General features: G+C 45.2%; 1 protein-coding gene across 1 annotated transcript in view; it reads left to right on the plus strand.

Moving 5' to 3' along the window:
* The first annotated feature begins 214 nt into the window (after positions 1–214).
* Positions 215–26,875, plus strand: part of RAB32 (RAB32, member RAS oncogene family) — an 82,037-nt gene continuing 55,376 nt past the window's right edge. The window contains exon 1 of the mRNA XM_075338159.1: positions 215–610. Coding sequence (XP_075194274.1) covers positions 373–610 — 238 coding nt within the window. The 5' untranslated portion in view covers positions 215–372. The remainder of the gene's footprint in view (positions 611–26,875) is intronic.

The raw sequence follows: 26,875 nt of genomic DNA on the forward strand, positions 1-26,875 counted from the left end.
AACAACAAAAAACCTAATGTGAACACATCCTAATGACTACCACTGCCGCAGAGGGAACTCTCCCTGCGTGCACGGTGGGGGGATTCTGCCGGCTCTGGGGTCCTCTGTGCACAGCGCTGTCTCCGCGCCCTCTCCCTCCTCGCCCGGAGCCTGGGGCAGCTGCGAGCTCGGCGGCTTCCTGTCCTGTGACTTGCAGTCAGGTGGTTGGTTCCTTCAGAGACTGGGAGGAGAAAAGAAAGGAAAAAAAAGTTTGCAGAAAAGTGAAGTGTCCCCTGATACCGCAGAGAGGGATGCGGACATAGCGCGCTGCTCGGACGCGTTTGTAGCTGCATGTACGAGGCGTCTGCGTAAGCGGCAGCGGACAGTGACTACATGGCGGGGGAGACGGCGGCCGGAGAGCCGGGGGCAGCGGCTCCTGAGCGCAGAGAGCACCTCTTCAAAGTGCTGGTGATCGGAGAGCTGGGGGTGGGGAAGACCAGCATCATCAAGCGCTATGTGCACCAGCTCTTCTCCCAGCACTACAGGGCAACCATCGGGGTGGACTTCGCCCTCAAAGTCATCAACTGGGACAGCAAGACTCTGGTCAGACTGCAGCTATGGGACATTGCAGGTAAGGGGATCACTTCAAGGGGAGCTCCTACAGAAAGTGGAAGGGGATCACTTCAAGGGGAACTCCTACAGAAAGTGGAAGGGGATCACTTCAAGGGGAACTCCTACAGAAAGTGGAAGGGGATCACTTCAAGGGGAGCTCCTACAGAAAGTGGAAGGGGATCACTTCAAGGGGAGCTCCTACAGAAAGTGGAAGGGGATCACTTCAAGGGGAACTCCTACAGAAAGTGGAAGGGGATCACTTCAAGGGGAACTCCTACAGAAAGTGGAAGGGGATCACTTCAAGGGGAGCTCCTACAGAAAGTGGAAGGGGATCACTTCACTTCAAGGGGAGCTCCTACAGAAAGTGGAAGGGGATCACTTCACTTCAAGGGGAGCTCCTACAGAAAGTGGAAGGGGATCACTTCACTTCAAGGGGAGCTCCTACAGAAAGTCTGTAACACTCAGGTCAGAGATTTCATCACTAGAAATCTGACCCAACCCTGTCAAATCTGACATTGTTGTGCAGGTAAGTCACCCCACATAAAGCTTTACACTCTTCAGATACCTCAATCCCGTATGTGGTTTGCGTGCCCACCCCCCCCTCGATGCCCGTAAGTGCTTTGCGTGGCCTCCCCGGTGCCCGTAAGTGCTTTGCGTGGCCTCCCCGGTGCCCGTAAGTGCTTTGCGTGGCCTCCCCGGTGCCCGTAAGTGCTTTGCGTGGCCTCCCCGGTGCCCGTAAGTGCTTTGCGTGGCCTCCCCGGTGCCCGTAAGCGCTATGCGCCTATTCCCCCCCCCCTCTTCCCAACCCGGTGACCGTAGGCGCTTTATGTGCCCCAACCCCCCCCCGGTGCCCGTAACTGCTTTGCGTGGCCCCCGTTGCCTGTACATTCTGGAAGCTTTTTTTTTAGATTTCTCACTTTATGCCTATTGTCGCGGAGTTAATTTTTAATCTAAGGTGTAATAAACATTTATTGTATACCTCAGATGGATTTTTGTAGAACTTGTATCAGTTGATGCTTGTAAAGGGAAAGAGGTAATAAAGAAAGTTATTACGTGGTTAGCCTCGCCCCATCCCCGTATTACATAGGTCCCCTGTTAGGCTAGGTTCACACTTCCGTTAAATTGCATCAGTCACAATCCGCTGCTCTGGTAAACAACGGATTCAGTTTGGCGGATTCCGTTGTTCCCATAGACTTGTATGAGCGGCGGATTGTGACTGATGATGCTGCATTGCACCCGCCGCCCGACTGATCAGTTGTGGAACGACTGACCGCGGGGAGGAAGGAACGCAGCCTGTAACGTTTTTTTTTAGCAGCGCGATCCGTAGGATTTTGCTGTGCATGCTCTCTCTGGCTCCCTGCACACGTAACCAGGATACACATCGGGTTACTAAGCAATGCGCTTTGGTTAGTGTTTTCCTGATATTTACACTGGTTACGTGTGCAGGGAGCCAGCACTAAGCGGTGTACGCTGGTAACCAAGGTAAATATTGGGTAACCAAGCAAAAAGTGCTTTGCTTTTAGTCACCTGATATTTACCCTGGATACGTGTGCAGGGAGGCCGACACTTCCCCACTCGGCTCCGCCCCCTCCCGCACTCCGCATGTACACACACACACACACACACACACACACACACACCCCTACCTACCTGTCCCCGCGGCACTGACGTCCTCAGCGCCACGGCCTCGCTCGCGCTCCGCCCCCCTTACACAACGGAGTCCGACAATGAATTCTGTTCTTTGTCATCTGTTGTACAGCGCATCAGTCACATGCGTCATGCAATGCATGTGACTGATGCAAAACAACGGAAATGTGAACCTGCCCTTACATGGCTATTTCGGTGTCAATACCCGATCTGATATTGTGGGGTGTGTACTGCACGCTCTTGTGATCACCAAGGTCCTCTACACTTACAGATGGGGACTGATAACTCCAACATAGCAATTTATATAGCGCCAACATATTCCGCAGCACTGTACAATTTAGCGGAGACTTGTACAGACAATAAAAACAAAACAAAGTGCCCCATAGTTAAACAGTTGCAGGAGGAGGCAGGGCCCAGGCTTACAATCTATATATTGTCCCTACAATGAGCTGGAAGTCGCAGGTCACACGGTCAGCTGTCACGTCACAGAAAAGCCTACACACTTGGAAACCTTTGTAGACTCGTAGTAGGTTGCAATGCGACACCCTAGGTGATTGTTACATCCTATGTAGCAATGTGTCGCCTCGATTTCATGGTATGTCGCTGTATAGCCATAGACTCGTAGCTTTGCATACTGTACACTTAAAAACAAAAAAGTGAGTCAGAGTGTCAGCTGGTATACTTTTTTTTTTTTTTTTTTTAATTTATTTTTTTTTTAAATATATCAAAAACAAAGTCTTTGTTTCCCATGGCTGTGTGTGCAGTTGGGATTCAGTCATTCTCTGCTCTTATTCACATTGAGGCTTATTTTGACACATGGTGAGGTTGTAATATTAGACAGTGTAGGTACTCTCCCGACTGAGTACACCTTGTCATGGTGGGATGGCTTTATGCTTTCATTGATCAAAACCAGTGTTTGCTAAGTACCCTATGTTTATATGCACTGTGCTTTTATTCAGTTACAGCAGGGTATACGTCCTGGTTTTGTCTTTTGTTTTTCTTTCTACTGTACACTTAGGCTGAGTCCACATGTCCAGAAATCATCTGTTACCAAAGAGTAGATCTGCATGGACCTCACCTATAGGGTCCAATTTATTGATGGCCCTTCTTAAAAATACAGTCTTTATGTATGATATCCATGCACCAAATATCATGTAAGTAAGCAACAACATCCTTGCAAACTGGTTTATCTGCATTGATAACCACGAACGCCCTCCCAAAAGTTAATGTGAGAACTGTGTGCTTGATAAAAATCAAATGCATTGCACAATGTACGGGTGGGAGACGGATGAGGGGCACTCCGGAGTCTTCTTTTTGTGTCCACATCTGTGACTATTGGGGGAAGGACACACAATCTGTGCTGTTACTTTCTGCTGAATGGAGATGTCCTTCCTCACAGGTAAAGTGGATCTGTCCCCAGATTTTATAATGCAAATTACATACATTTTATAGTAGACCTCCCTGTGATAAAGCTGGTGAACTTACAGTCATAACTTAGGTCTGAATGGCTATATAATTAATTTTGAAAGCTCATGTCAATATCTGCCCATCATTGGCCGCTCCTCAGTGTCTCTCCTCTGCTTCTGTGACCTCACACTGCTCAGTATAAGCTGCAGCGGTCAGACTGGGTGAGTGGCGACTCCTGAGCTCTCACTTGTGATCTGCATTTATTTTACTTAGCACCATCACATACCACAACTAGTAATAAGTGAGCGTCCTTGCAACTGTTCGTTACTCGATCAAGCAGCCGGGTTTTCGGGTGTCAATTGACTGCAGAGTATAATGAAAGTCGATGGGAAACTCAAGCATTTTTAGACTCCGATGCATCGATCACTGGTGAGCATGGGCACTCGTCACTATGCACAACGCTGTACTGACATCCTCACTGTCCCCATTAGGCTCACAATCCATAGTCCCTATCAGTATCTCAGTTGGGTGTGGCTGTATTTTGAGTGAGTTTCATGCAATTTTCACAGCTGCCATGTGTTTGGGAAGGGCATGGCTATGGTACATCACATAGAATGCACACTGTTACATTAGTCTGAGATGTCTATTTTTTTTCATGACAGTTCTGCTAATAGTTACATTGTAGACCTTGCAGCACTACTGAAGGAAGCTGTTGAGAAATTCTCAGTAAAATGTAAATTCTGTATAATTCTGTATGTATGTAATCATGATTATATATGTACAGAGTAATCCTACAAATTCCACTTTACAAAGCAAAACGCATGTCCGGGTATTGGTCAATGTGCTGTTTAGCAGACATGATTTGTGTGTGTGTGTGTGTGTGTGTGTGTATAATATACAGTGTGTCCACCCATATCCTGTCCACCGCCATTAACTTGCGAACGGCGGCAGCTATAGGCATAGAAGTGGTGTCTAGGTATAGTAAAGTAGCCATGTGCTACGTAATGAAACCACATATTGTGCCACCTGGTGGAAAAGAACGGAGTTAGCATTTTTATCTCGAAAACGAAACCGGGTAGAGAAAAAAAGTGAATTACAAAGTTGTAGGGCATCATCAATTCAATACGAATCGACACCTTGCATTCACCTTTAAAGGGAATGGATACGCCTATTGTGTGTATGGACAGGAGCCAGGACAGGGTATGACTATGCCTATTGTGTGTATGGAGAGGAGCCAGGACAGGGTATGGCTACTCCTATTGTATGTATGGAGAGGAGCCAGAACAGGGTATGGCTACCAGGGCTGTGGAGTCGGAGTCGGAGTCGTGGAGTCGGAGTCGGAGCTCATTTTGGTGGAGTCGGAGTCGGTATAAAATGCACCGACTCCGACTCCTAAAATATATAATAAATTGGGGACAGGAGTGCAATGCAGAATGTGCTGAATATTTTACTAAATAACAACATTTAGTATAATGCTTATATTTAAGTGAAAAATTTATTGTAGTACAATGTGAACATCAGACATTTAATTGTTTTTATGATACAATAATCAAGATATTTGGATAGAACATAAAATATTTATTGGAATACAACTTTAGAACACAAAAAAACTAATAAATTGTAAATATGTAATATATATAATATATATATATACAGTGTATATACACACACACAAGATATATATGTAATCTACTGTATATTACATAGTGTATTACATATTTACAATTTATTACAGTTTTTTGTGTTCTAAAGTTGTATTCCAATAAATATATTTTATGTTCTATCCAAATATCTTGATTATTGTATCATAAAAATTATTAAATGTCTGATGTTCACATACACATATTCATGTACTACAATAAATTTTTCACCTAATTATAAGCAATATATGTAGGAGTCGGAGTCGGAGCCGGAGTCGGAGCCGGAGTCGGAGCCGGAGTCGGAGCCGGAGCCGGAGCCGGAGTCGGAGCCGGAGTCGGAGCCGGTGCAAGAGAATTTGAGGAGTCGGAGTCGGAGTCGAAGGTTTGGCTTACCGACTCCACAGCCCTGATGGCTACGCCTATTATGTGTATGGAGAAGAGCCAGGACAGGGTATGGCTACTCCCATTTGTCAAATTCGTGTTAAGTGCCGTAGTTTTATTCCTGACTAGGGTAAAATGTCTGAGCCTGTAAGGCTAGCTTCACAATAGCGTTTATCTGCCGGTCGGCAGAAAAACTGAAAGCGCATGTTGCGGGATCCGTTGTCTGCTCAATGCATTGTCAATGGACTCGCGGCAACATGCATTTGCATCCGTTTGCATGTGGCAGAATCAGGATCCAGTGAGTTGCAGTTTTTAACCATCTTTGAAAAACGCAACATGCATCGTTTTTTGTCTCAGACCAAAAACAGCAGCTCACCGGATCCTGTACATTGCAGCACTAGCTGCCGTGTATTTCAATGGGCGCCGTATATATTTTTCATATTTGCGGTTTCCAGAGGCTGGAATGATCCTTTTTGCCGTTGCAAACATGGTCTGAAGCAGATAGTTTTCTATCTAGATCTTCACAATCTTTAGTTAAACATAATAAATAATAAAAAATGTATATAACTTTCCTTTTTTAAATTTTTGTTTGTTTAAATTTAAAATCAATTTATCTATCTACCGATCTATATATATATTTCTTTCCATAATCTTGCTCGCTTCCTACCTATCTATCTATCTATATATATTTCTATGCATCTCTCTATCTATATTTTTCTGTCTCTCGATCTATATATCTCTGTATCTCTTCATTAGCTAACTTTTTTTTTTTTAATTAATTTAAAGTCTCTATTCTCTCACTGTCGGTCTCCCTCTCGGTCTCTATTCTCTCTCTGGTCATGCCAGTCTATCCCTCTCCCCTGCTCTCTCATACTTACCGATCCCCGATCACCAGCGCGGCGCTGCACGGCGTTCACACTGCTCTGGCGGCTTCTCCATTTTTGAAAAAGCCGGCCGCTCATTATTCAATCTGGTATTCCCTGCTTTCTCCGCCCACCGGAGCCTATGATTGGTTGCAGTCAGGCACGCCCCCACGATGAGTGACAACTGTCTCACTGCAACCAATCACAGCTGCTGGTGGGCGGGTCTATATCATGAAGTTAAATAAATAATTAAAAAAACGACGTGCGGTCCCCCCCAATTTTGATACCAGCCAGGGTAAAGCCACACGACTGAAGGCTGGTATTCTCAGGATGGGGAGCCCCACGTTATGGGGAGCCCCCCAGCCTAAAAATATCAGCCTTCAGCCGCCCAGAATAGCCGCATCCATGAGATGCGACTGTCCCGGAACTGTACCCGGCTCATCCTGAATTGCCCTGGTGCGGTGGCAATCGAGGTAATAAGGAGTTAATGGCAGCAGTCCATAGCTGCCACTAAGTCCTAGGTTAATCATGGCAGATGTCTCACCGAGATACCTTCCATGATTAACCTGTAAGTTAAAGAAAATAAAAACACAAATCCAAAAAATCCTTTATTTGTAATAAATGACAAAAAACAACAACCTCTTTCACCAATTTATTAAAGTCCCCAGATACCCTTCCAGGTCCGACGTAATCCAAAAAGGTCCCACAACGCTCTCAGCTCTGCTACATCAGCAGGTGACAGAGAGCGGTCACAGACCACGACCGCTCTCTGTGAGCTCCCCGCAGCGACTGAAGTGAGTCACGCTATCAGCGGAGCTGTCACTGAGGTTACCCGCGGCCACAGATCTCTGCGGGAGGACTTCAGCTGTGGCCGCGGGTAACCTCAGTGACTGCACCACTGATGGCGCTGATCACTGCAGTCACTCAGGGGATTTGCGGTCACCGGTGAGACCTTCACCGGTGACCGAAAATCAGGCCATGCCACACAGACAGAGCCGCGGGATGACAATGAAGTCAGGTAAAGTTCATCCGACTTCATTCTGATCGTGCAGCTCTGTCTGTGTCTGCTGTCACCGGCCATGTAGCAGAGCTGAATGGCAGATGACATAGAATAAACGGATCCATCAAAACTAAGCTGAAAAACAGCAGCCAAACGCATGTAAATGCAAGTGAACGGTCCGGTTTTTTTACTGGATCCAGTAGACGGATCCAGTAAAAAACCGTTCAGGTCACTAGCGGTGGCATGCGTTGGAATCCTAAGAAAAAGGATCCAGTCACATGCAGTTTGCGTTTTTTTACCTTAAGGCAAAAAAAAGCTAATGTGAAGCTAGCCTAAGGCTCACCTTTTAAGACAGGAGTATGAATCCGTCTGGGCCATATGTTTTGCCAGTTACATAGGAAGTGGATACTCAGAGAAAAGGAAAAAAGAAAGCAAACACTCTTTCTTGTCCAAAAAGATATATGAAAACTATAGAAGGAAGGATAGTTATGTGGTCTATAGGAAAAGTAATAGACAATCAGTAAATACCCAGTGGTAATAATGTTGCTTCACCTGAAAAACACAAGTGCGTTTCGCTACATGCTTCGTCAGTTCACCAGTCTCTGAAGCGTCTTCTGGTGCAAGATGCTCCAAATGCAATAATTTGATGCATCTTTCAGCTGCTATGCGCCAGAAACAGAGGTTGGACTGCACTTCACTTCTGCTATACTTGCACTATTTTTCGAATGTAAACTATAATAACTGTCAGTCTGTTGGTCGTGCCCTCCTCCAAGCTCTCACATCTTTTCAGAAATTTGTCGGTGTTGGCATGAAAAATCCAATTCACTAAAGTTTTGCAACAGATCTAAAGCCCTGTGCGCACTAGAAAAAGGATTTTTCTCAAGAAATTTCTTCAGTCTGAAAGATTAGCGCACTTGCGTTTAAAAAACGCACCAATAATGAACCGGAAAAAAAAACGTTTTTGATGCGTTTTTTCCGCAGGTTGGTCCCTGCGTTTTTTGTTTTTTTTTACCATTATCTATGGCAAAAAATGCAGGTACCTGCAGAAAAGAAGTGACATGCACATTCTTTTTCTCAAGAAATTTTGCAGAAAGAATGTTCTTGAGAAAAAACCGCAGTGTGCGCACAGCTATTTTTTTTTTTTTTCCCATAGGTTTTGCTGGGGAATATCTGTATAAAGGTTACAACCATTTTCTCAAGAAATTTCTGCAGCAAAAAAAACACGGGTAAAAAAATAAGGGTGCGCACAGGGCCTTAAGCCAGTTTTCTGTTGCAATTTGGTGAATTGTGTATTCAAGATATATTCTGCTTCTGCAAAGGTCTTCAATGTACGGTTTCTACAACTGCAAATGCCCAGTAACTTTTTGGTGTGTATGATGGCATAGCCAAGCATGTAAATGGGGTGTCCCTTGCCTGTGTTTTTTATGGTAAAAAATGGCTATTAGGCAATGTGTGCACACTGCGGATTTATTTCTCCAGACAAAAACGCACCTACCTGCGGAAAAAACACACCAAAAACGTATGTGTTTTTACTGCGCTTTGGTGCGGATTTACTGCGGTTTTGCCTGCGGTTTTGTCCCTGCAATTTTTTAACATTGGCAATGGCAAAACGCAGCACAGACGTGACATGCTGCTTCTTTTTGCTGCAAAACCGCAGTCTGTGCACAGGGCCTTATACAGTAAAGGCTACTTTACATGCTGCGATATCGGTACCGATATCGCTAGCGTGGGTACCCGCCCCCATCGGTTGTGCGACACTGGCAAATCGCTACCCGTGGCGCACATCATCGCTCAGACCCGTCACACTACTTACGTGCACTGCGACGTCGCTGTGACCGGTGAAACGCCTCCTTCTAAGGGGGCGGTTCGTTCAGCGTCACAGCTGCGTCACTGAACCGCCGCCCAATAGAAGCGGAGGGGCGGAGATGAGCAGCCGGAACATCCCGCCCACCTTCTTCCTTCCGCATTGCGGGCGGAAGGCAGGTAAGGTGAGGTTCCTCGTTCCTGCGGTGTCACACAGAGCGATGTGTGCTGCCGCAGGAACGAGGAAAAACTTTGTTACTGCTGCAGCAACGATATTAGAGAATGGACCCCTATGTCGCTGATGAGCGATTTTGCACGTTTTTGCAACGAGGAAAAATCGCTCATAGGTGTCACACGCAACTGCATCGCTAAAGCGACCGGATGTGCGTCACAAATTCTGTGACCCCAACGAGATCACTTGAGCGATGTCGCAGCATGTAAAGCGGCCTTTAGGCTGTGTTCACACAGGGCTTTTTTTGGCCAGGTTATTTTTGTCTTTTTTTTTTTTTATTTTTTTTTTTTTATGAGGTTTTGCAAAGAATTGGCACGCTCATTCTTTCAAAAACTGAGCACAAACCAAGGTGATTTGACAAAACAGTCAGGAAAAAAACACAGGTATTTTATATGTGTGCATGAGCTTTGCTGGGACCTGGAAGGCAGCGTTTTATTAGCATGGATTTCCATAAAACAAGGCAAAAACCATGCTAAAAAAAATAGCAAAAATGCCCTGTGAAAATGACCAAAGGCTATGTGCGCACGTTGCGTAATTGCATGCGTCCTGCCTCCCCAGCATAATCTATGAAGATTATGCAGGAGACGTGCGCACGTGGCGTATTAGAGCGCAGCACTTCGGCTGCTGCCAAAGCACGCGTTCTAAGAAGTGACATGTCACTTCTTTCCTGCACTCTGCATGCAGTCCCCGCTCTGTCTATGGGAGGGGCTGCAGTCAGAGCGCATGGGATCGGCTTTTTTTTTCTTTTTCATTACGGACTGTTTCTGCAGCGATTTGAAGCGCACGTGTGCTGTTCAAATCGCTGCAGAAATTTCTGCAGAGACAGAACGCTACATGCGCACATAGCCTAAAGGCTACTTTACACGCTGCGATATCGGTACCGATATTGCTAGCGTGGGTACCCGCCCCCATCTGTTGTGCGACACTGGCAAATCGCTGCCCGTGCCGCACAACATCGCCCAGACATGTCACACATACCTACCTGCCCAGCGACGTCGCTGCGACCGGCAAACCGCCTCCTTTCTAAGGGGGCGGTTCGTTCAGCGTCACAGCTGCGTTACTGAACCGCCGCCCAATAGAAGCGGAGGGGCGGAGATGAGCGGCCGGAACATCCCGCCCACCTCCTTCCTTACGCATAGCGGCCGGGAGGCAGGTAAGGAGAGCTTCCTCGTTCCTGCAGTGTCACACGTAGCGATGTGTGCTGCCGCAGGAACGAGTAACAACTTCGTTACTGCTGCAGTAACGATTTTTGAGAATACACCCCCATGTCACTGATGAGCGATTTTGCACGTTTTTGCAACGATGCAAAATCGCTCATAGGTGTCACACGCAATGGCATCGCTAATGCGGCCGGATGTGCGTCACCAATTCCGTGACCCCAACGAGTTTGCATTAGCGATGTCGTAGCGGGTAAAGCCCCCTTAAGGCTATGCCGATGCCGGTAATGATTGAGAACCCTGAAGTCTCATGCACACGTTGCTTTGTGTTTTTGCTGCAGATTTCGCCCATGCTATTGAGCAGAGAAAAAGCTGCCCCAAAAAAATATATATAAAAAATGCATCAAAAACGCGCCTGTTAGGCTATGTGCGCACATTGCGTACAGTTCACTGCAGAAATTTCTGCAGCGATCTGAAGAGCACATGTGCGCTTTAAATCGCTGCAGAAATGTCCGTAGTGAAGCCGATTCCATGTGCTCTGCCTGCAGCTCCTGCCATAGACAGAGCAGGAGCTGCCGGCAAAGCGCAGGAAAGAAGTGACATGTCACTTCTTTTTACGCAGCGCTTCGGCAGTAGCCGAAGCGCTGCGCTCTAAAACGCCACGTGCACACGGCCCCTGCACAATCTCCATAGACTGTGCAGGGGACGCAGGACGCATGCAGTTACGCTGCGCTACAAAGCGCAGCCTAACTGCATGTATTTACGCAACGTGCGCACATAGCCTTACGCAGCCTTTTTCCTGCCAAGAGACACAGAAAACTCTGCACAAAACATTGTGTGCATCTAGCTTCAGGTTATGTGCACATTTTAAGTATTTGATTCAGACATTTCTGCTCCATTTCTGCATCTCTAGACACGAAACGTTGTGGTGTTGCATTTTTAGGCTATGTGCCCACGTTGCGTTCTGTCCTTGCAGAAATGTCTTCAGCGATTTGAACAGCACACATGCGTTTCAAATTGCTGCAGAAACAGTCCGTAATGAAAAGCCGATTTCATGCGCTCTGGATGCAGTCTCTGCCATAGACAGAGCAGGGACTGCATGCAAAGCGCACGAAAGAAGTGACATGTCACTTCTTAGAACGCAGCGCTTTGGCTGCTGCCGAAGCGCTGCGTTCTAATACGCCACGTGGGCATGGATAATGCACAATCTTCATAGATCGTGCTCAGGACGCATGCAGTTACGCTGCAGTGCAGATCGCAACGTAACTGCATGTAATACGCACACGTGGGCACAGAGCCTTATTGTGCTTTTTTTTTTTCTGCAGATTTTTCCCATTTATTTAGTATGAGTGAAATCTGCAGCAAAAACGCTGAAACAATTTACATGATGCAGATTTAAATCTGCGAGTAGAAAATGCTCATCATTTGCAGGACACTTCAGGATTCACTGTCCCTTTGTTGCCATCTGGAAAACCATCAGGTTTTTTAACAAATCTGCACTGGAAAAAAAAAACACATCAATAATGCAACATGTGCACACATCCTTGGGGACCCTAGTTATATTGGGACCTGATCTGTATGTTTTCTGCATATGTGTATACAAATCATGGGTAACCAATTGGCCATTGCCATGAGAGCCTTTATAGGCCTAGGACACACTGCAAAAAAAACAATGCGAGTGGAATGCGATAAAAAAAATCGCATTCCATTCGGACCAATATTACTCTATGTGCCCGCTCCCTTGAACGATTATTTTTTCAGCCCTAATTGGACCGAGAAAACAGTCGCAGCATGCTGTGGGTGGAATGCGATCCTGTTCCACTAGCACCCATGCAAGTTTATGGGGCGAGAGAAACATTGCACTGCACTTGCGTTACACTGGTGTAATGCGAGTGCAGTGTGAGAATCGCAATAGCCTGCATTGCAACGGAGAAGAGGGAGATAAATCCCTCCCTCTCCTCCACCGCACCCCCCCATCCCCCCGCAGGTGTGGTCTGATCGCATGATCGAACCACAGTCGCATGACACTCGGCTCCCGCTGTGCTGTGAGCATTTGCGGAGTGTCATCCCCGTGTGGCCTTGGCCCGCCTTACCCGTACTCTGTGACAACAACCCTTAGACATTCTTGTCAATGAGCATGCTCCAATTCCAGTTCCTGGGTAGGTTCTCATGTATTGTAAAGTAGCAGTTAGCATCAAGACCATAGTAGTCTTTGAGGGGGTTAAAACTGCTTGGCATCGAGGTAGAAAAGAAGTTGAAGATGTTGGCGCCGGTGGTCTAGAGGTGCTGATCTGTGGTACCCGGCTAGTGGCCAACATTTAATATCTGAAAGCAGTTAGCAAAAAAATGAGAACTGGCCGCACAGAAGGGGTTGCGGTGCTGGGCTTGTGGTGTCGGGCCATGATAAGCCTCCGTTAGCACCTGGAGCCAAACATCTGAGTGGAGCCGCTCCGGCCAAGCCAGAGGTGCCCGCTTGGCTGCGGTGGCCATTTACATTGTGGAACTCTTTAGCCAGCATTTTTATCTTTTCTAGTGAGATGTTAAAATTACAGATTGTCCAACAAATTAACTTTCTCCTATTAAGCGTAGTGTCTGAAATGAAGTGTTTTCTGTTGACCGCAAATGGGTACAAGGGTCACAGCAAGTAAACGCAAATTAGCTGTGATTTATTCTGTTCTGGTTTATTGCTTTCTATCTCACGATAAGCTGTAATTGCTAGTTTGCTTTCATGTGTACAATTTAATAAGTGACCCGAATGTATGGCGCGTTCATGTCAGACAAGGTTTCTGAAGTTCATTCAACGCCTCTATGAAATCGTAATACCTAATTTTATTTTTTTTTTTATTATTATTTAAATTTAAAGAAATAGCTGAAGAAAACGTACCCAGTTACACAAAGCATTTGTGTGATGCTTTCATGTAGCATATGTGCCGCCCCCGCATCTGCAGTCGGGATGCTCTGATCCGGATCCACGGTGGCTCAAGGGGCGTCCGGACCCGGGGGTCGTGCGGCCACTCAAAGGGGGTATTTATAGGGGATTGTATATTTAAAGTTCGTGACGCCACCCGTGGTGTGTGGTAAGGTGGAGTACCACTGCTGCAGCTGGGAGTACCCGGGGGCGATGGAGTGGGCAGCTAGGTGTTTAACCCCTCCACAGGTAGGGGGATGCTCGGGACTCGGTGATGGTGTTGGGGAGTGCTGTTGGGACTGAAAGGGTCACTTGCGTACTCACTCAGTCCATAAAGCTGACACCGACAATTTGGTAAACCAAAGTTCTGGACACCGCTGCCGCCAAGGGGGAGCACGTTTGGGTCCTGTTCCCACTGGTGTTGCCTGATGATCTGTGCCCTGCCTCTTGGCATTAAGTTCTCTTGCTAGTTGGTCCCTGTAGTGTAGAACTAGTCGGGTCCCGCTCCCCAGTGTGGCTAACTGAGGGAGCTTGCTCTCAGGGTTCATGCTTGGGATTTCCTGGACCGTTTTGGTGGAAAGTCCTATCTCCCTCGTTGCGCTAGTACACTGATTTTTTTTTTTTTTTTTTGAGCGGTTGGAGAGCGGATCTTGAAGGCTTCATTCTCATCGGGTCAATTGTCAGGTTGCCTGAAGCTACTCCCTGACCTAGATAATCCAGAAATGAAAAAGACCGCACTCATCCACTGTGCCGAAAATCCTCTTTATTCAAACACGTGCAGGGTAAAAGGCAGGAGAGGAACTAGGCGCAGGCTCCTCACAAGCGACAACGGCCGTTTCGCGTTTGATTACGCTTCGACTGGTCCACATGATACTCGGTCTAGTCTAGAGTGACAGATGAATATTGGTTATCTTTCATCCAGAAATTGGATAAAAGGTTGATGGTTGTGCAGACGGATTTTAAAAATAAAAGGAGAGAAAAAAATCTTAAGAGATAAGAGAGATTACAATACAAAACAGATTTTTTTTTTTGTTGGTCAAAAGACAAATTTAAGAACTATAGACAGAAACCATACATGAAAAATAAACGGGCTGGTATGTCTAATAAAGGGTACTGGACCACAGACTCAGAGTCTAGTGGCTCGGAGGATGTTATTCCAGGCCCCTCTAATAGTACTACAACCAGCGCACAGCCCCCTGCCCCTTTAGGAAATGTACCCGACGGGGGTGGGGGGGGGGGGCGGGCAGGAAGAGGCATAAGAAGGGGCCACAAGAGGAAATCTGTATTGTTTAGAAAATAGAACCCCCAACAGATTTTGAATCTTCCCTCTGCACAATTGTCAATCTTTCCAAGCAGGAGTTATCGGCCGACATGGTTTCAGTGCTGTCCAGGGGGTTTAGGTTTTGTATTCCTGAGGGGTTTGATTTCGTGGATTTTAGAGTTGATCTTTTTAAAGCTGTAAGAAAAATACATCTGTATAAGCACTTTCATTCTATGCCTGGTAACACAGGCGTGGATCCAAAGGGTCAACAACCTTGCACAACTGGTATTAGTACCTTTTGATGTTACGGGAGCTTTTGACTCTGCTTTAATTCAGGATTCTGAACTATTGCTCAGTCTGATTCTGACCTAGATCGAGATTTTTCTCTAGGTACAACACATGACTGTTGTACCTAGAGAAAAATCTAATTCACAAAGGGCGTGAAATCGGATTTTTGTCCACCTGCTGTGCAGGGTAATTTGGTTGACTTCTTTCAAGACTCCGTCCTGAAAGATATTGAAGCTTTGTTCTATTCTAAACCCACTCGTAAGTTGAGTTATGGTGAATTTACTGCCGTGCAGATTAGGCGCAAATGGGAAGACACTGTGTTCCGCGAGGCGGATAAAGGAGGGAAGGTGGTCCTCCTAACACGTGAATACTATGTGCAGGAATGTTTGAGACAACTGACAGACAGAACCACCTATATTCCACTCTCATCAAACCCCACTTGTATTTTCAAAAAACAACTGAAACGTCTTTTGGACAGGTATGTGGATCTGGACTTTCTTTCTCGGGGCCAGGCAGATAAGCTCATTCCCCTTTATCCAACAAAACCATATTGGTATTGTATACCTAAAATTCACAAGAGCAGGGAGAGACTCCCCGGGCCGCCCCATAGTGGCAGGCATAGGCTCACTCACTGAGCCCCTGTCCCACTATGTGGATTTTCTTTTGAGACCAATCTTGGTAAATATTCCTTCCTATGTGAAGGACAGTGGGGTTTTTTTATCCTTACTGAAAGGTATTACTTGGCTGGAGGAGTTTGTTAACATCAATAGATGTCAAAAGTTTGTACACCCGAATTTCTCAAAAACTGGGCATTGAAGCGGTCAAAGAAGTGGTAGCACATAGTGGGAAAAGCGATCGGTTTTGCGAATTTGTGGGAGAAGCTTTGGATTTTATCCTTTCCTAAAACACATTTACCTTTCTAGACAAGTGGTATTTACAGTGCGGGGGTACTGCTATGGGTACCCCCGTATCTTGTGCCGTGGCAAACATTTTCCTTGGCTTTTTTGAACGCAGGTACGTTTTCGCATGTTCCAACCCATATCTAAAACATATCAAACACTACCTAAGGTATGTGGACGATATATTTATCGTGTGGGACGGGTTAGAGAATAATTTCTCTGATTTTGTATCCCATTTAAATAACATCAACACGATGAATATATGACTTTCACTTCCCTATTTGGGGGTGATTCAATAAGTTTTTAGATGTGGAGGTCACCATAAAAAATGGAAACATTTTCACTAAAGTTTTAAGAAAGCCCACCTCCTCAAATTCCCTCTTACATTTTCATAGTGCCCACCCGGTTCACACCAAAACCGCTTTACCCTTTGGCCAGTTTTTGAGACTGCGAAGGGTTAATAATGATGACGAGACTTTTTTACAACAGGCTTCTGATTTAAAACTGAGACTGCGAGAAAGGGGCTATCCAGACCCTGTTTATTAATTCTGCCTATGAGAAAGCTATGGCCAGACATTTGCAGCCTGTACATGAGAAATGAAAAACTAAATAACAACTTCCCAAAAGATTTATTTTTAATTTCAAATTTGGCCCCCTGGAAGATACAATAAGAAAAGCACGGTACAAAAATTGGCATATCTTGGAAAGAGACCCCGATTTAAAGGATATGCTCTAGTCACCTATAGGAGATGTAACAATCTGAAGGACTTGTTGGTGAGGAACTGAATAAATAGTCCCACAACGTGGTGGGACAAATATTGTCCGTCAGGAAATTACCGCTGCGGTAATTGCAGGTTTTGCGATCTGCATCTCACCAGCAATCCCCTTCAGATTGGTTAAAATTTCCATAGTGTAAAACAATTTATTTCCTGCAAAACGAAATTTGTTGTTTATATTGTCTCTTGTCCTTGTGGAAGGTTTTAGATCGGCTAGACGATAAGGTGCCTATATGTCCGGTTTAAGGATCATTCTAACTCCATCCTCACGGGCAAAGGCTCTCCTCATTTGATTGAGTATGTCCGTGATCACCATAGGGGCAAACCAGAAACCTTGCGTTTTGCTGGTCTGAAAAGGGTTATCCTCCCTCCTCAGGGAGGTAACCTCCATAAAATATTACTGCAAACTGAAGCAAGGTTAATAATAAAATTTAAAGCCCAAGGTGAATTAGGTCTTAATGACAGGAATGACCTCTCTGTATTTATATAGTCCAATTTTCCCTACCTCTATTGTTATATTGTACCAATATTTATGTAAAGGTTTGATATCTTGAATGTATGCATATCCTTAAATGTTTTTACATGGCAGTGAAGTGGGCTAGGTGCACTCCTTTATAAGAAGCTACTTCCCGTCCCTCCATGTGGACCAGCACCTAGTTCCTCTCCTGCCTTTTACCCTGCACGTGTTTGAATAAAGAGGATTTTCGGCACAGTGGACAAGTGCGGTCTTTTTCCTTTCTGGATTATTTGTATTCATCCTTCTATGTGGACGAGCACCCCGCAGCCGGTGGATACCATACATTGGAGCTAAACAAGCAAACTTGCGATAACGCAAGGTAATACCCAAGTGGTGCGGGACTGATCTTTTTATCTATGATACTCCCTGACCTAGTGTCCACGTACCCAGTCGTGCCCTGGTTCTAGCCCGGTGATGGTACAAGCCCGCTGGCTGTCCTCCTCGATAGTTCCGTGTCCCTTGTCACGATCCCCTGCAACCGGGGGTCCAGCTCCTACTAGACCCAGACCACCGTCTGCTACCTAGTGACTTCCAAGGAGCCCGGCTCCTGACCTTCACTCTTACACTTCCTCACTCCTACTGTACTACTCCTGACACTCCTGACCTCCCCTTACCAACACCCCCAAGTGGGTGACCCTATTCCACTCAGGCCGTCCACTGGTGGGTGTGGTGCAGAGTGTTCTTAGGATTTGATTGGCTGATGTTGGCAACACCATATGTTGGGGACCCGTAACCAAGGAGGAGGTGGATATTGCACAGAAGGGCAGATTGCATAATACCCTGTGATGACCTGATAGGCGTCACACATAGCTAGAACTGTTGCTGAAAAGCAGGATCTTCCATATGTGAATGTGAGACCACCACATCAGTTCAGTCAGTGATTACCTCTAAGGATATCCCATATTGTAACTGTGAAATCCTGTATGTTCCCTTGAGAAAGTTACTGTCTCCTTAAGCAGGTACTATGATTTCTTTGGGTTCTCTCCACCATTTTCCCGTGTCGGATGTGAAGGTTGCTCAGCTGTTCCCATAATTCCATGTCTCCTCTTGATAAGACTGCGTTCACACAGTGAGGTCACCATACAGATTGACTCGGTTTGCAGATGACGGCAGCTAAAAGCGCTTTCATTGTTATATGGCCGCGCTGAATGCTATTTCGCTGTATTTCTTTGCTGCTTTTAACAATAAAAGTGCTTTTAGCAGCTCTCATGTTTGTCATTGCTGTCATAGCCCATGTATAGAGAAGAAGGGCACAAACTCAAAGGATTCTTCTTTCTCCTTCCTTTGCCACGGTCTTGGCTAGACAGGCGATTATTTTATAGACTGGAATAGCCTTTTTAAACGAAAACCATCATCAGAAAGTGATCAATTTGATTTGATTAAATGAGGATTTAAGATCAGTTACACCTGGTCATCCATTAATAACGTCACTTAGATGCATTTTGGGGTCGCAGACACGCAGCCGCATGCCTGAATAATTGTCACAGGTGACAGTCATGTAGTTTCTGGCAAACAAAAGTTTCATACCATTTGGCTGCGCAAACTGCTCCCTGACCTATTATTCCTGCTTGATGTATTTAGTATCCTATGTATCTCCTCTGTTTTGTTTTCATCCCTTTCCCTTTAGGACCCTGTGTAGTTCCTCACCCTTTCAGCTGCTTTTCATGAGCACTTCCTTGGTGTCTATCTATGCCCTTCATTTTCCCATACTCACTGCTGGTGAGAGGTTCTCTTCCCTTAACAAGTCTTCAGTGCAAGCAGTCTTCTGGTGATATTGGTTATTTGTAGTTCCTCTTTCTGAGGCATCTGGAGATAAGTTGTTTTTTTCCCTTGTATGTTATCCCTATGTCTTCTTTCGAGCTTAGTGGGTTGACTAAGCGCTCATCCCATCCGCTCCCTACCTAGAGCCCAGATCAGGGTCAGCCTAGGGCCAGATATCCATCTTGGTGTATAGGTGTGGAACCTATCTAGGGCAGTGAGGGAAGGCAGAGCCCAGCGGTAGGCTTGGTCAGGGGTCACAATCTCCTCCCTTCCCTTTTGCATTATGCTTGATACTTTTCTGTTCCTAGTGTGACAATAATGCTGCTTGCTTCTCCTTTCTTGGTGCCTAAAGAAGTCTTCCAGCCAAGCAGCATCTTCAGCAGTGTCTGTTTCATGTTGAATCCAAATAGTCTAATATAAATGTTAAAGGGTATCCATCATAGAAATCACCTATTGTTTAAATAAGTTTGTGTTCCATTTATTAAAGAAAAAAATTGCAATCATTTTTATTTTTCATATTACAATTTTTATTAAAATTTAAAATTAGAAATCTTGCAATTTTCACACTGGCAATTAGTGCTTTTTTAGACTTTGTCTTTTCAAGAAGAGTTTTCAGCAGGCTTCCTATCAGCAGAGGCAAGGTTACATGACAGGTAACGCGTCAAAGTTCCGTGTTGCGCAAAAACTTTGCAGCTTTTAAAATAATTTTATGCCATTTTCCGGCCTAAACGCTTTCATAAATCACGGCACACAAATATGCCCTTTTGTCAAGAGGATTTTATTTATTTTTTTATATAGATTGTGCTATGTAAATGAAAAACCAACACAATCTTGATTAACTCAATAGCTTATCTTCTGATAACTTCCCCTTGAGCTTGGCGGATAAGACTCTTTAACACCCTGCTCTTCAGGAAAAGCTTTCCCGTCCTGCATCAGATATTGCCACATCACAAGGAGCCTACGCATCACGCTGGCACAGCCCGTGCCAAGCAATCACAGGAAGTCCAAAATGTCCACAGCTAGCCCTTCAATTGCTTAACGCTGATAACCAATTCTGTTTAATAAGCAAAAAAATCAAATAAAGTATGTTGTCGCTTATGTAGTGTTTTGATTTCGTAAAACGTGTACTGTCAGGAACATTTTTAACAGTTGTTTAGTCTTATCAGCTTGTTTTTGACTTGTGCCATGTGACTGAGGATATTCTATAATCTTTCGACAGTGTGAAACTGCTCTCACTATTCCAGATTTCAAAACTTGCCATGTCCTTCATTTTATAGCTCCACATCCACACTGACAGTACCGGCTGTTTTCATAAATGTGCACCATTGTTCTTATGGGGAGGCTCGAGTACCCTAGTATAATGAAAGTCAATGGGGAGCTCAGGCATTTTTCTGGGGACTCTTAGGAACAGTGCTCCAGTTCCAAACTGACTTCCATTATACTTGGGTACTCGAGTCGTGTCTATCTGAGCGTCCAATTGCTCTTAACGGGTACCGAGCCCCTGAGCATAGAAGTGCTCGCTCATCACTAGAGCAGATGGATACATTTTAATTTTTATTTTTTTTTAATCCTCACATCCGAGAAAAAAGGGTCCCACTCTGATCATAGCCGAATTTAAAGGGAATCTGTCAGGTGATTTTTGTGTATCATACTAACAGTATCCTGAAATGGGGTTTGGGCAGCCCTTTCAGGATATGTACCGTAACTTTTATTTCTGTAGGCTGCCCCATTGTGTTGCAACTTTCTCTAACAAATGAATACGGACAGTCTGCACCAATCACTGATGCCGCACAGAGGGGTGGGCGGGGGAAGGGGGTGAATGTGCATGAGGCATTAACAGACTAGTCTGCAGGAGACCATAACATTTCAAGGGCTTATAGCAACCAGGGCTGTGGAGTCGGTAAGCCAAACCTTCGACTCCGACTCCGACTCCTCAAATTCTCTTGCACCGACTCCGGCTCCGACTCCGGCTCCGACTCCGACTCCTACATATATTGCTTATAGTTAGGTGAAAAATTTATTGTAGTACATGAATATGTGTATTTGAACATCAGACATTTAATAATTTTTATGATACAATAATCAAGATATTTGGATAGAACATAAAATATATTTATTGGAATACAACTTTAGAACACAAAAAACTGTAATAAATTGTAAATATGTAATACACTATGTAATATACAGTAGATTACATATATATCTTGTGTGTGTATATACACTGTATATATATATATATATATATATATATATATTATATATATTACATATTTACAATTTATTAGTTTTTTTGTGTTCTAAAGTTGTATTCCAATAAATATTTTATGTTCTATCCAAATATCTTGATTATTGTATCATAAAAACAATTAAATGTCTGATGTTCACATTGTACTACAATAAATTTTTCACTTAAATATAAGCATTATACTAAATGTTGTTATTTAGTAAAATATTCAGCACATTCTGCATTGCACTCCTGTCCCCAATTTATTATATATTTTAGGAGTCGGAGTCGGTGCATTTTATACCGACTCCGACTCCACCAAAATGAGCTCCGACTCCGACTCCACGACTCCGACTCCACAGCCCTGATAGCAACACAATGGGGCAACCTACAGAAATAAGTTACATATCCTGAAAGGGCTGCCCAAGCCCTATTTCAGGATACTGTTAGAATAATACACAAAAATCCCGACAGATTCCCTTTAAATTGACCATTTTTTTTCTAATATACGGTTGTGTGACCCTAGTCTAATAGTTCTTCAGATTGGTGTCCCTCTTCAGCAGTAATAAATTTCATTAAATGGAACCTGTCAGGTGCAATATGCACCCAGAGCCACAAGCAGTTCTGGGTGCATATTGCTAATCCCTGCCTAACCGTCCCTGTATACACTAGCATAGATAAAGAGATCTTTAGAAAAAGTATTTCTGAAGATCGTACATTATATGCTAATGAGGCTGGGGACTAGTCCTGGGGGCGTTTGTTCCCATAGCCAGTTGGCCCACATAGAATGGTAGCACGCCCCTGTGGGCGTACTAACATGTTAATGAACACGCAGCAACGCAGCACATACCTCACTGTTCATGGCCGGCGGAGGATGGATGCGCTCTGTGCATGATCCGGAGATCCTGGACTTCCGATCATGCGCAATAAAATGATGCCGGGTGTAAGCTTCCCCGGCTTCAGTGAGGTACAATGCGCATGACTGGAAATGCTGAGGACTCTTGATCATGTGCAGAGAGCATCCATCCTCCCCCGGCCGCCATGAACAGTGAGGTATGTGCTGTGTCGCTGCGCATTCATTAGCATGTTAGTACTCCCACAGGCGTGTGCTACCATGCTATGTGGAGCCGACTAGCTAAGGCAGGGGTCTCAAACTCGGCTGGGTGTATGGGCCGCACAGAGGAAAAAAATAATTTGGGGGGCTGCATTCTTTGCAGGACAAAGTGACATTTTTATTGGTAAAATATATATATATTTTTTTACACACCTTTGGATCACTGATTTTGAAATTTTTTTCACTTATTATAACAAAAGGTGCACATTCTTTGTTTAAATATATATAAAAAAAAAAAATGGTAAAAAAAATGTCATGCTTTTTTTTTTTTTTTTTTCATTTTATCCCTTTCTTGTAACTAAGTGTTACAATTATCACTATATAGAAATTTTGGCCAACATCTTTTAGTAATGTTCCCCATCTTGTTGTAATGTGCCCATGCTTGCACCCTTGTGGTATTGTGCCCCATCCTAGTCCCGTTCCCCCAGTAATGTGCTCATCCTTGTCCCCATTCTATAGTCATGTCCCCAGCCTTGTCCCCATCTTATCGTAATGTGCACATCCTGTAGTAATGTGTCCAGCCTTGTCCCCATCTTATGGTAATGTTCCCCATCTTTGTCTCCCTATCCTGTAGTACTGTCCCCATCATATAGTTGTCACATTCTATAGTACTGTCCCCATCTTATCATAATGTGCCCATCCTATAGTAATGTGCCCAGCCTTATCCCTATCCTATAGTAATGTTTCTCATCCTTGTCCCCTTGTAGTAATGTCCCTATCTTGTAGTACTGTGCCCATCCTGTAGTAATGTCCCCAGCCTTGTCCCCATCCTGTAGTAATGTCCCCAGCCTTGTCCCCATCCTGTAGTAATCACCCCATCCAATAGTATTATGCCCATCCTTGTAATGTCCCCATCCTTTGGTAATGTGCCCACCTTGTCCCTATTCTATAGTAATGTCCCCATGCTGTAGTAATGGGTCGGGGGGGCAGTGGCGGTGGCTGAAAAGGGGCAGGGGTGATATAACTTACCGATCGCTCCCTTCACCTCCCACATACGCTGGAGTGAAGCTGAGGGGCGGTCTCCGGCCCCAGATCCACAGTGATTGGAGAGATCGGTCACATCGCCGGTCTCTCCAATCAGAGCTGGGGGCGGGTGAAACTGAGGTCACCCAGCTCCAGCCAATGATCGGTGCTACAGCTGCACTGATATATGGCTGGATTTCAATTTTTCAGCCATTTTCAATGGCTGAACATTACAGTGGCTGTGATTGGCTGACGAACGCCGCTCAGCCAATCACAGCCTCCGTAGGTCCGAGCAGGAGACACCACCCCTCCTGAGGTCCCCTCCTCCCCGAATCTAAGGTATTTGCATGCAATGCAAAGGGATCGCAGCCACCGGGGCTCCAGGGCCTCGATCTCGCCATGACTGGGTACGTCATGGGTCCTTAAGTACCAGGGAGCCATGACGTACCCAGTAAGTCATAGGTCGCTAAGGGGTTAATGCGCGCACACACACACACACACACACACACACACACACACACACACACACACACACACATATATTATACACACAAAACACCATTCTTCTCACCTGTCCCGCGCCTGCCTCGTCTCTGCTTTGTGCTGCCCCCAGGCCCCTGTTCACTATCACGGCCGGAGCATTGTCACTGTCAGTGATTTATGTCAGATGATTATATTGCCGGAGCGAGAGCGCAGAGCCCTAGACTCTGAGAGCGCAGCGCCGGCAATACAATCATCTACCCAAGTGCAGACAGTGGCTGCGGCGCCTGCACCGGCCGCGATAGTGAACAGGGGCACGAGCCTGGGGGCCGCACAAAGCAGCCTGAGTGCCGCATGCGGCCCGCGTGTTTGAGACCCCTGAGCTAAGGGAACAAACTCCCTCGTGACTAGTCCTTGAGTTCATTAGCATAGAATATATGATCTTTAGAAATACTTTCTGCAGATCCCTTTATCTATTTTAGTGTATGCAGGGACGGTTAGGCATGGATTAGCAATATGCATAGGACTGCTCGTGGTCCTGGGTGCATATTGCACCTGACAGGTTCCCTTTATTGTGTCTGACTTCATCTGGCTCCTTCATTTTTGGCAGAGCTGGTGACTAGGTGCACGTGCCAGGCAGAGAAGACACAGCTATTACATTGATCTCTGCAGACTGGGGACTTGCGCCTCATTCAGATGTCCTTGTTTAAATATGTACTTTAGAAATGGTACCAGTGCCATCAATGTATCAGTGTACGGGCTGCACATCCGTTTTTATCACTAAATATGTGCTATTTCTTGGAACATAATGGTTATAGATTTATGCAAGCTTATTGCATAATGTCAGGTTGAAAAAAGAGGAAGTGAAGCAGACGGGTGATTTCTGTTCCTGTTCTCATTCAACCAAATTCTCCAGCAAGTCGGCCTGCTTGTTATACATTCATCAGTTATGATTGAAAAAGCTTAACCTTAATAATTTTATAGCCGTTTCAGCCTTATCAAATCATAAGTGCAGTTACTATAGAAAGCATTGTACTGACGGCATGGTGACTTCTGGCACTGTAGACACACAGGGCTGGGCAGGGTTCATAATGCAGAAGCACACGCCCTGCTGGTGACCACAGCGCCCCAATGTGACAGATGTCAAAACCCACACGTTATTATGCCTTATGACCTGAAATCACTTGGTTTGAACTGTGGTTAGAATTGGTGTAAATTGTTAATGTGCCAGCCTTCACTATTAGATAAGCATCTAAGGTTTTACCATAAAGACCTATTAACAAAACGTAGTGTGCTCGCCTATGGGGGTTGTGCGAGGCACCGCTCTGTTAAACGCCTGTCCAATGCCAGCTACTGCTGCTCCGTGTGCTGGAGGATGATCCTCAGCAAATAATTGGACTGGGTGAGGGAATTTCCTCTGGTGGATAGCGATTCTGCTAAATTCTCATGTATGGTAATATTTTATTAATATGGGGTTTTCTTTCTCAACGCGTTTCCTGGTCGAACCGACTCCTCTTTCAAGGCAAATGATCTACGATTACTGTGGCCATTAACACTTGCTGCATTGGGATTTCCATCAGTAGAATCCATACCACATAGTAAGATGCTTCACAAACAGTACCAGTGCCTCCTCTAAAGTGTCTGCCATTATGATGGTATCTGCTCCAGAGACCACAACATAGGCTGGTGACACACGGCCGTATAAGTGAAAGTGGCCAAATTGTGCCCAAAGTTTCAACATTTTGTGTAGCCACCATTATTTTCAGGCACTGCCTTGAAGAGAACCGTCAGGTGCAATATGCACCCAGAACCACGAGCAGTTCCGGGTGCATATTGCTAATCCCTGCCTAACTCCCTGTATCTAGTAGCATAGATAAAGGGATCTCCATTTCTAAAGATCTTTTATCTTATGATAATGAGCGCAGGGACTAGTCCCAGGGGTGTTCCTTCCCCTGACTAGTCTGCGTTCTCATTAGCATAAGATAAAAGAGCTTTTTGTAAAGATCTCTTTTATGGGACAGTTAGGCAGGGATTAGCAATATGTACCCAGAATTGCTTGTGGTTCTGGGTGCATATTGCACCTGACAGATTCCCTTTAACTCTCTTGGGCATGGAGTTCACTAGAGCTTCACAGGAGCCACTGGAATCCTCTTCTACTCCATGATGACATCACGGAGCTGGTGGATGTTGGAGATCTTGCGCTAATCCACCTTCCTTTAAGGATGCCCCGCAGATGCTCAATAGGGTTTTTGTCTGGAGTTATTCTTGGCCCCTCATCACCAGTTACCCTCAGTTGTGTGTTTTTTTTTTTTTTTTTTTGTTTTTTTGTTTTTTTAAGCAAAGCATTGTTGGTCTTGGAAGCATGTTTGTTTGCTGTCGTTTTCATGTTAGAATACTGCTCTGTGGCCCAGTTTCCGAAGGGAAGGGGATCATGCTGTGCTTCACTATGTCACAGTACATGTTTGCATTCATGGTTCTGTGTCGCCCAGGGTTATGGGGTACTCTGTCCCTGGCGGTATATATCTGGGGAATGTCACTTTGGTGGCCATTGCCTGGTTCCGTGCCCTGGGCCTTTTTTGAAAACGGGGAAATAATTACAGGGGAATAGAATACTATTCACACGTGACGCCACTTGCGGTGTTGCGGCTATGTAGCTGCTGCTGCACAATCTCCACAACTGGGGCTGGTGTTAATGACAGTCTGGATGTTAGACCCTCCTCAAGGAGTGCCGGGCACCAGAGGGTAGATGAATTGACTGGTGTCGGAAGAAGGTAGTCCACACAAGGAGTTCAGTGCAACTGGTTCTTTACTCACTTTGTCTGGTGGTAACTGGTTACACGAGACCGGCTGGTTTCACCTTCAGGTCCTCTTTGTCCTAGTGCCAGTTTAGTAATCTGGTGCCTTCTTCCCCTGCACCTCTCTTTGGTTGGTGGATCCCCGTGGCGTAGAGCAACTGAGCAACT

Source organism: Anomaloglossus baeobatrachus, chromosome 3 (genome assembly GCF_048569485.1).
Source record: "Anomaloglossus baeobatrachus isolate aAnoBae1 chromosome 3, aAnoBae1.hap1, whole genome shotgun sequence".
NCBI lineage: Eukaryota > Metazoa > Chordata > Amphibia > Anura > Aromobatidae > Anomaloglossus > Anomaloglossus baeobatrachus.